The sequence below is a fragment of the Miniopterus natalensis genome, chromosome 4 (assembly GCF_054644295.1).
Source record: "Miniopterus natalensis isolate mMinNat1 chromosome 4, mMinNat1.hap1, whole genome shotgun sequence".
NCBI lineage: Eukaryota > Metazoa > Chordata > Mammalia > Chiroptera > Miniopteridae > Miniopterus > Miniopterus natalensis.
The window spans coordinates 58364338-58375632 of record NC_142084.1 but is presented as its reverse complement, the minus strand read 5'-3'; the positions used below and the strand labels follow the sequence as shown (position 1 = coordinate 58375632).

General features: G+C 46.9%; 1 protein-coding gene across 1 annotated transcript in view; it reads right to left on the bottom strand.

Annotated features, from left to right (window-relative positions):
- Positions 1-498: 498 nt before the first annotated feature.
- The window catches only part of XKR6 (XK related 6), a 203916-nt gene continuing 193119 nt past the window's right edge, over positions 499-11295 (bottom strand). The window contains exon 3 of the mRNA XM_087816561.1: positions 499-1562. Within this exon, the coding sequence (XP_087672687.1) occupies positions 598-1562 (965 nt within the window). The 3' untranslated portion in view covers positions 499-597. The remainder of the gene's footprint in view (positions 1563-11295) is intronic.

Below are 11295 nucleotides of genomic sequence, written 5' to 3'. Positions count from 1 at the left end.
TAGATTTGTTTCATTTGATTGTTTAATTTCCCCTCTCATGGTGCCAAAACCACCAGAGAGTTTTGCATGAGAAAACGTGACAGTACTTAATGAAACTCAGCACCTAAGGGCATAAGGCAGTTGAAGGTTTTTGTTTGTTTGTTTGTTTGTGTTTATTTTGTTTTGTTTTGTTCTTTCAATCAGCACCAATCCCATACATGATCTACACTTGGTGTAAGGTATAAAATATTATTTTTTTTCTTTTGGAGTGGAGACAACTCCTCCTTCTCCACCCAATGAACAATAGTGTGGGATTTTCAATACTGTTTCTTATGTGTAAAAAACAAAAGAAAGGTCTTCTTTTTGTTTTTACTTACAAAACATAGAGAATATCTTTGTATACATACAGCAACTGGAAAGAAAGCTTATCTGAAGGGGTCGTGACTTATTATTTTCTTTTTTTATAGCAGTGGTGGTGGAGGTGGTGGTGGTGGTGGTGGTGGTGGTGATGGTGGTTGTGATTTTGTGTATTGGGGGAAGAGAGGGTTATATTTCTTGCAAGCGGTGTTTACCGCAAACCAACTTAAGGTCCCCTTCTCAACTTGGGTCAAGATGCTCTTAGAGTGAAGACTCATACTGTAGCAACTCATAAAGGAGCGGTCCGTCTCGATACCGAATGCCTACTGCGGTGGGGGTGACGTACTGCAGAATGTTAATAGTCCTTCTCAACCTCCTGTCTACAAAATGAGCATCCCAAGCTGGGTATCTCTTTCTTGGCATGTCAATCTTAATGAGGGGCCCTTCTGGGTGGTAAGGACGCCCCGACGGGGTGGAGGGCCCCATGGGTCTCACTTGGAAAACGGGCAAGCAAGTGTCAGCCGTGAGATCCTCCTGTTGTTCCGTTACGGCTCTGGTAGGCGTGACCTGGGTCCCCCGGTACCCAGGGGTCTGAGGCGCCATGGGCTCAACATCGGGGGGCAAAGGGATGCCCCAGAGCAGCTCGGCACAACAGGAGCTGGCAAAGATCTTAGCTCGTGGCCCCATGGGATGCAGCACACCATAATATAAGAGCATCAATGCGATCCCAGCCACAAAGCTAATAAAGACACAACACAGTGCTGGCACCGCATAGGAGTCAGTGGTCTCCGGGTTTCTGTAAAAATACCAAAGGAACGTCAAGGCAGCATTCTCGGTCAAGACTATCGTATAATATGCAAACATTCGATATCGAGTCCGCCCTTCCTTGACGTTAAACCAGCAGAAAATGTACACAATCCCTACCACCATGTTGAAGAGGATCTCCTCCCACTTGGACATGCAGAAGTCTGTTCCGCCATGGATGATCCAGAAGGCCATGGCGCACCAGTGAACCACCACGAAGATCCCGAAGTAGAGCTGGAAGATGGAAGCAAAGAGGGCAAAAGAGATAACTCTGGATGAGATGGTGAAGAGGCGCCAGAAGAGTTGGATGAGGGCCCCTCTGTAGCTCATACTCTTCTTGTCGTCCCTGGAGTCCCGCAGCAGCTTGTGATAGGAGGCTAGCACCCAAGCCAGGGACATCAGGGAAGTCACAGAGGAGACACCTGCCGGAAAGACACAAACCCACACAGTCAAAAACCTTGGACGTCAACTGCAGGGCACAGCAGGGCTGCCAGCTGAGGAGATGCCCACACACACCGAGATCTAAAGGAGGAGGGAGAAAGAAACACAAAATCAGGAACCGAACTTGGAGGTCACATCTGCTCCCTAAGCTGACAGCTTTTGAAATCTAGTTTCAGTTTCAATAACCCAGTCCAGAACTTCTGGAGATTCACTGCTCAAGAGTGAAGCTGAGGCTGTCGTGCTTTGCCAAGGGGGTTGAGAACTGGGGACTCTGTGGTGGTTCATTGCGTCTGCTGTAATGAGACCACACATGTTCTATTTTAAGGAATCCCGAGTATATGGGGATCCTTGTTGCACACAGATGTGTAGCAGGGGATGGTGCCCTTGTCACCAGCAGCCTACGCTCTCAGAGAAGCTCATGGAAGGGATTGCCCATTGTGAAGGGCTTATTCGCTGCCCCTAGATCCACACCCTTCTCCTGTGGGAAGGCACAGGAGACACTCTTTTGTCTTTTCATCAGCTCACTGAGGCCTCAAGGAGCCCTTCACTGACCCTTCCTCCGCTTAGCCTCTCCCTCCCTCCTTCATTCGCTCCCTAAGGTCACCCTGATCAAGGACCTTGAGATATCCTGCCTGTTTCGCAGGCTGCCTTTTTCACTCATTCTCATCTCTCTTGGCCTCCTCACAATCCTTGTTGCTTTCTCCAATAAACCACTGCTCTTTGTTCTCTGAGGTCTTGACTTGTGAGGTCCTGTCCTTCCCTGAATTCCATCCTGACTCAGGAGTGGTATAACTCATGGTGTGAGGTTGCCTTTCCCCTAACTAGCTTGGTTTCCAAGGCCTCTGCACGTCATTCATTGCATTTCTCCTCAATGGACAGTGAATGTATCTGATCTCAAGTGGTACTTGAATTACCAAGAGCAATTTTATTTATAATGCTGCTTATTTGATATGCATAACTAAATCAAACTAAACACAATGAATAGTTATTGGAGTTTCTCCAAACCCTCTCATGAGTGAGCAATCATTAGTCAGGTATTATCATACAATCTCCTCTCAAGCAAGATGCCCGATCACCCTGGCTCCCCCATAAATTGTCTTCCCTCAGTCCATCTAGCACCTCTTCTTCTTTACCTTTTTCCAAAAATTTCAGAACTAAATGCAACCAAATTCAACTGGGTCCTGAACAGTGTTCCACGGACAACCATCTCCTTACCCCATTCCCTACCCTCACACCAGAGCAAAATTCTCCATGACACTCTTCCAGGCTGAAATCAATGTCACCTAGCCATTTTCTCTCTTAAGCTCAAAGGTCAGATCTAGGAGCCTCATTCATCAGGAGACCAAGTAAATGGCCCCAGAGCTCTAGGCTTCTACTCATCTTTCTCCAGGTCCCTGCCCACCTCTCCACTCTTCTCCAAACCTCAGTGAAGAATCAAAGTCCTGTGTCACTTTACATCTTTCCTGTACTTGCCTTTCTTGCCCATCTCACATAGCCCCTCCTTCCCAACATTTCAAGGAGATGCTCCAGTTTGCAGCTTGCAGAACACTACAGAGTGATAACAAAACCCAACATGCTACCATAAGTATAGAAAAACCCTGGATAGTTAACTGTTACAATGAGTATGTGTTGATTCTGTAATAACAATCACCAAGATTAAAAACAAACGTGGGAGAAACAATCCCAAGTTTTCCACAGAAGCCGATCTTGAAAACACTTAACGATTTTCCTCCCACTTTTCTGTAAAGTTCTGAGCACAGTACTTATGTGTCCTGCTTTGCCCTGTAGTTTGTACATACCGGGCATCTCCACCAGCACCTGCTGAGGGCATGCGTGCTCTGCGACCACGTTTCAGTGGTTACACTAACCTTTCAGCCTCCTGTGTTTGTGTTGTCTGTTGGGTTGGGACAGGGAAGGAAATGGGTCCCCTTAGGAGTCATATGACTTGGGCTGCAGCTTTCTGGAGGGCAGGGATGTGCAATTGTCTCAACAGTCTATACCAGGTGCATTACCAACACTGGAGCATCCTTGGAGAGCCCCTTTTAAATGTCTCCATGATGTCACCCCTCTCTTTGTGAACTCATTTCTTGATGTTAATGGTGATACATCTCAGTGGTACTACTGACCCTTAGTAACCAGAGAGGAGTCCTACCAAAGCTGAATGGGAAGATGGCCATATATGAGCCAAGGAGAGAGGCCTGAGGAGAAATCAACCCTACCAACACCCTGATCTTGGACTTCCAGCCTCTAGAACTGTGAGAAAATTAATTTCTGGTGTTTTAGCCACCCAGTCTGTGGTATTTTGTTACAGCAGCCCGAACAAACTAATACAGTGCTCTAATCCCATTTCTTAGATGAAGAAACAAGGTATTTTTCAAAAATCATACATCTGTCAAGAAGTCAAATCAGGATTCAAATTCAGAGTCTGACTCCAATGGCCTTGAAAGTAACCACCATACTAATGGGCCCTGCAGACATTGTCTTGGAAGGGGCTGTGTGAGGGGAGAGAAAAGAAAGTCTGGCACGCTGGGTGCAGAGGGTTTGAATCTTTTGCCAAGACTGGACAAGAAGTATAGTAGCCATGGGTACCTGAGAGAAGCCCTTGATTATGAAACTGAAAACCAAATTTGAATTCTACTCCACCTTCTGCAGGAGGGTAAGACTCAAGCCACAGAGAAAGAGGTGACGCCAATAGAATTAACTGAGATCACTTTCCCTCTGTTGGGTGATTAATCTTCAAAGGCCCGCAGTGTATTCCATTACAGAGGGAGAAAGTGCAGGGTTTTCCCTCTCTGCAGTGGCTCACTTGGAAGATTTCTGTCTGGCCTGAGGTCAATCCAAAAGTCAATGTATTATCCTGGCCAAGACCCAAGCTCATGGGAAGCAGCTGTGGAAGTGGCCCTGTGGCCCCCAGTGAAATTTTTGGATGAGCCCAGGAGCATTTATGATTCGCTTCCAGCTACGGCTCGATCGCTTTCTGCATTCCAAAGCTCAGGCTGGAAATTGCTAAACACTTCACGTCTGGCTGTGACAAGTTCCGGGCAGTGACCTTCACGGCTTGCTCACTTTTCCTGGTGCAGACCAGGAGGTGGGGCTTGGTCCACGTTGCTGACAGAATCCAGCCTTGCCAGGTAGGTAGTCACTAAGCTGGAGCCTCCTGGGGGACCACTCCCTGAGAAAGGCTTGGGAGAGGGGCCTTCGGGCTCTGATCACCGAACCTGGGATCTAAGGTTTCCAGAAATGGGATGGCCACACCTATAGCCAATAGAACAGAGCATGAGGGGTCACACCCTGCAGTTGATAACTCTTATCAAAGAGGGGTAGTCACCAGGGAAGGCCCAATTTGGTGGTGTCATTGCAATATCAAAGGGTCACTGTCAGTGGAACTGTTGCCAATTGAAAAACAAAGAAAAAAAATCTGAGTGTCACTGTCCCATCATGTGAGAAGCATTTTGACAGGGTGTCTGAGAAAGGACAGGGCTCTCAAATCAGAGGGTGGAGGCAGATAAAGTGGAAGACTTAGGAGGCTATGATGCAGTAGGAGGGATCAGGGCAGCAGGAGGGCCCAGCCTTCAGGGTGACATAGGGAGGCTGAGATCTGGCAAATAGGAGGCAGAGCCACAGTTCATAATGGATCAGGGCTGCACTGAGGGGCCAGCATATGGGAGCCTGACACACCACCAGAAAGGGAACTTGAAGGAGAAACCAGAATGCTAAAGCATCTCAGAGGGAGAAGGCAGTGTGTGGGTGCGAGGAGTGCTCTGAAACCCACGGAAGTGTCTACAGATGACTATGAGAATGCTTCTGAGTGAAGTGGATGGGGTCAATGGCAGGACTCTGTTTTGTAGAATGGGATGTGCACACCCAGGTCCATCATCAGCTGCCCTCCTCCACCCTCTGCCACAAGATGCTCAGTCCCACCAATAAATCACACGTTGGAAAACACTTAAGAGGGATTGGATGGGTGCTAAGCACAGGGTAGGGCAGGGGTGGGAAGAGTCAGGTGTGCAGCACCCTCTCCCCTGACTCCTTCCTATCACATGGTCAATATTTTCCAGTCTTGCAAAGAGTAGCTCAGTAGACCCTGTGTCCTCTCCTAATGCAAACCCACCTCTCTTTGTCTCTTCTCCTTCGACCTCCTCAAGGGTGATCTCCTTGCTCCCTTCACTCTCCCACCTCCCCTTTACTCCTGACCCCCCAACCCCATCGGCAAGCTCTCATTGAGATGGTCAACCAGTTCCTAGGTGCAGCATTAAGAAGACCGGTTCCATGCACTCCTGACTCAGTGTGACATTTAGCATTTGGACCCCCTCTGTCCTTCTTCACACTTGACCATTAGCTATCCCTCAGTTGTGGCATCCTTTCTCTGCTGAGCTAGTATCCCCATTTCATAGGTGAGGAAACTGAATATGAAGTTAAGAAACTTGGATGTGGCCACAGCAATGTTCTGACAGTGAATGCCCACCTAATTTGTAGGGCGTTGTACCCCACTGGGTCGGTCCCCTAAAGATTCCCCAAACCAAGAAACATGCTCAACAGGCTATTTGTCTATCTGTAGGTCCAGGTCAACATCGCCCTCTTTCAACTCTCACTTCCTCCCTCCCTACCACTGAAGCTAACGATGCAGGGAACTCCAGCATCTGCTTTTCAATTTCCCATTGTGTATTTTCCCCACATTGCATTCCTTTTAGATGGGCAGGTCTTCCCTTTCCACCTGTCAAACTTCTCCCATATTCCTACATTTTTCAAAAGCCCAGTTTTCTTGGAAATGCTCCCAGAAGAAGATAACACAGCTGTGTGCCTGGCTCTTTAAACATCATTGTTTGTCTCCTGTCCTCACCTCCACCCAGGCACACAGCAAGGGGGTGATGGCATAAAGGTACCTTACTAAGCAGGCAACCAAGGGCAAAGAGCCAGGATCAAAGACTTAAGTAACTTGGCCAATGTTACTTAAGGTAGTAAGCAAGAACGCTAACAGTGCCACCGGGATTATCTCACTCCTCGGGCAGGATTGGGGTGCTGAAGCTGGCTCTTCCTGGCTTGCGAGATCCAATTGTTACATTTACAGGAATTTTGTGGGCCGGCTGATGTCATGTTAGAGTCTTAAATAAGCGCGGTGGCAGTATTTATACCACAGAAATTGGCAAGTGCTACAAAATCAGGGTTTTCCCAATTCCACTGCGAGCCAGTTGTTAAACATTTTCCATCACACCACTGGCCAGATCAACTATCCTTCCTGAAAAGCTTGGTGGGCATCGTTGCAAATCAGAAGAACCCCATAAGGTTCTCCTCCTGCATGCCAATACCACACTTCTGGGCAAAGCAGTGCACTACCTGGCTTGTAAATTCATATTCTGTAAGTCTGAAGCAACAGCAACAAAAAAATCAATCTCTTTTTAAAATTTTCACTGAAAATACGCTCACCATAACTAAGGTCGAAGGCAGCAATTTCCAACTGGTGTGCTGCGGCACACTGGTGTGCCACAAGAATTTTTAAAACCTGCCATACCTGACTATTTGGTCAGGGCCACTGACCTCTTTTCCCTTAGATTGTCAAATAAAAAAATGACAACAACCAACACAATTGCCATCTGGTGTGAATGAATCAAAATTATGCTTTTTGGGGTCAGATTGGCAAAAAATATATTTTTTGGTGAACCACAGAATTTTAGTAATTAGTTTATGTGTGCCCTAAGATGCAAAAGGCTGAAAATCACTGGTGTAAGGTTTTCTGAGTGTAATCTTTTACAAGCACTGACATACTCATGTTCCTCACATTTCTGTATTTAAATAGGATGTGATCCCCACATGAGGTTTCCACATGGGGTAACCTTAAGACACCCCTGACATTTTCAGACTGACCCTTAGGAAGAGTCGAAATAGAAGATGGCATCCACCATCTGTGGATGTAACCCTCGAGATTGACATACATGTGTGGCTGGGGCAATCTGGAAAAACCTAAGGCCAACCCAAGTGGCCTGGTGTAAACATGGGAAGGGAGGCATGAAATATCTCAAGAAAGATGACATTTGAGAAATTCCACCACACCCTGGTGGAAGAAAAAGCTCTTTAACATCAGGGGATGGCCAGGGGGGGACGGAATTCAAATCTGGCCCTACCATGGTCATCTCTTGTACCACTGTCTTACCGTACTTATAGGAAATATCTCTATTGGTTCTGAATCCAGGCATATCATGCCATCTGATAATCTGTAGAAAACTTTCAATAACAAGCCTACTTCCCTCTATTGAGCAGCTACCATGGCCCAGACTCTTTGCAATTGACAAGCATTAACTCAGTTCTTCCCTACTAGGTGCTGGGCTGACTTTAAGATGAAGAGACTGAGGCTCACAGGCTAAGTAACTTTTCCATATCAAGTAGTTAACAAATCACAGAACCAGGATTTGAACACAGACCTGCCTACCTCCAAAACTCAGATTATTTTTTTTAATAGCTGGGAAAGGTGTATCTCCTCATTCACACCCATAGATGAATGAATTAGCATTCAGATTTATACATCAAATTCTTATTAATTTGGTTATCATATATCAGCCCTCTGATCTTCTCTGTGAGCACTGAGGAAGTCAAACGCTTGAAATCTGTGGGTCTGCAAAGCTCAGGGCCCACCCCTGGGAGGTTCCATCTGGGTCTCCCAGTAAGTGCGGAGGTGGTGACCCCTCTATTCCATCTCTTGCCTAGATTGTTGGAATGGCCTCCTGACTGGTTTCCCTGCATCTGCTGTTGTCACAATACAGCCAAAGTGACCAAGCTAAAAGAATGTCCCTCCATGTGGCCTCCCAGAAGGTAGCCTGTCAGTGGTCACTGATTTTCCATGCCTTTCCCCTGGGAGGAACTGCAATGCTGTCTAATGAACTCAAGGGTGGGCAGGGACATGCTCTGGCCACTGAGACCTGTACCACTTCCAGGCAGAAGACGATATTCTCCCAGGCTCCAAGAAGAGGCTGCTCTCCCATGACCTGTGACAGACCTGCAATAAGCAGGGAATGAGTCAAAATTGTGTTGAGCAACTGAAATCCTTCACACACTCTAACCTGTAGCATGACTAGCTTCTCCTGACCTGTATGCCATTTCGCTCAGTTAATGCCAAGGTCCTTATAAGGGCCTTCAGGGCCCCACATGCTCCTGCTCTGGAGTTCCCTGCTCATGTCCTCAGTCATTCCCCTCTCCGGTGGGCTCAGATCTAAGCTCCTTTCATGGTACCACGGTTTCATTCACAGCCCTCCATGAGACAGCCCCTCGCCCTCTCTAAGGTCACCTCACGCCAGCTCCTCACATGCCCTCTGGCCCAGATGTGCTCCAGGCACTCCCCTACCTCAGGGCACACGCACCAGCTCTTCCCTCTGCCTGAAATGCCCTTCCTCAGATATCCCAATGTCACCCTGCTGAGACCTTTACTCAAAGGTCAGCTCCTCGGCCAGGCCATCCCTGACCCCCACACTGGAGACCACAAGCCCCGGGTGCTCTCTCTCACATTCTGTGTTTTATTTTCCACTTCAGTATTTCCTATCACCTTGAATGTTAATATACTTTATCTCTTACTTGTTCCTGGGGTGGTTTTTGTTGTTTTTTTTAATTCAAATATCCCCTGATGCATGTGAGCTCCCCCAGGGCTAGGCAGTGATTTGGTTCAGTCCTTCTGAAACTATGTGCAAAACCGTGTGGGTATTTTTCTCATGAAAGAGCCCATAGCGATCCTTGGATTCTCAAGTGGGCCCATAAAGAAAGGGGCCCATGAGCCCACCAGCCCTCACAGCCTCCCACCATCATCTCTGGATGTGGGTAGGGGAATTTTCTGGTAGTTTCCATTGTCCTTTAAAAAGAAAATCTTGAGGGTAGAAGACAAAAAACCCCAAAACTAATACTGAATGTTTCCGATGTATCTGGCATTATTCCAGATACTTTGCACATGTTACTTCACTTACTCCTCATAATAATCCACTGGCATATCTATTGGTGCCCATTTTACAGAAGAGAAAACCAAGGCTCAGGGAGGTAAAAGGATTTGTCTAAGGTTACTGCATGGAGCATGTCCTTTTTTCTCATGCTTTGACATCTGGGGCCTTGCTGACTCTGGAGGAACTGTCCCTTCCAGGGTTAGCAAATTCCTAGAACTAGCAAGCCACCATGCCTTTCCCATGCAAACAAATTGACCCAGAGCCCACACCCCAACCACTTCCTTTATTGGGCTCTGACCCTCCCAGGCCGCCGTCCTCCCTAATAGCCCCAGGGCCAGGTACTAGACAGCCAGGGACAGCTCCAGTGCCCCATAGCCTCCTGAAATTATTTGGATTAGCCAATCCTAAACCTGCTTCCATTGCACTACCCATTCCTTTCCGTGGAAACCACAGTAAAGACTCTTGCTCACATTTCCTCCTCACTCCCTCTGGAGCTTCCCCATGTAGCGGACAATAGGGAGGTAGGCAGCTTTGGGGTCAGACACTGGTACTCAAAGGACCCAGCAGGAAGAAAGCTAAATCCAGCCCCTGCTTCACTTCTCTCTAAGATGCTGTTATCAAAATGCCATCTCCACAGCAGGCTGGGTAAAGGCAAACTTCAGAGATTCTAGAAAGAATGTCAGCCACTCAGCTGGCATGGCACAAGCCTCATGGGTGCCTGGATCCTGGAGGGGCCTGGAACACACCATGAAGAAGGCTGTCTGCTGTCTGCTGTCACTGGAATGTTCCAGTAAATCCGTTCTCATGTTGGAGCAAATGGCTGACCAAGTTCAGTGCCCTGACGTTCCCAGAGTGACTGCACTTTAACAGAGGCCATGAGACGCCCTGGAAAGGACATGGGCTCTGATGCAAACAGACCTGGCCTTAGCTTACTGTTTGTGAACTCTGGGTAAATATGGACTTGGAGGAGTCAATAAACTATGAATGTAAAACATACAGGCACATCTCTGAACCACACACATATTATACTATGTGTATAAAATATACAAATAGAGAGAGAAATAAGATATATAGTGTACATACACATATTGAATATATACAGTCATGCTTTGCTTAATGACAGGGTACATTCTGAGAAGAGGATTTTGTCATTGTGCAAACATCATGGAGTCACTTAAACCTCAATGGCACAGCCCACTACACACCTAGGCTGTGAGGTGTACAGCCTGGCGCTCCCAGGCTACAAGCCTGTGCCGCATGCTACTGTCCGAGACAAGATGTCAGATCAAGCACAAGAGGAAATGGTGCAGATAAGGGGTGTCCGAGGCTGTGCCAGAGCAACGTAGCACATAGTTTTACAGCAAGCTTTTTCTATAAGTAGAAAGAGCATGCTCTAAAATAATCATAAAAAATATAGTGCAGTAAATACATAATCCAGCAACATAGCCATGTCTCATCATTATCTAGTATTATGTCCCATACATACTTGTATGTGCTATATTTTTACACGACTGGAAGCTCAGTAGGTTTGTTTACACCAGCATCACAAACATAGGGGTTATGCTACAATGCTATGACAGCTATAATGTCACTAGGTGACAGAAATTTTCAGGTCCATTATGATTTTATTGGACCACTGTCTTATATGTGGGTTGTCTGTTGACTAAAACATTGTTATGTAGCACTTGACTATAATACACACACACAAAGTATTCTATAGGACAAAAGATGTGGCTACATGCTAAATTCTCTCTTTCTCTGTCCCTCCTCTGGGCCACTATATATATATTTCCACATG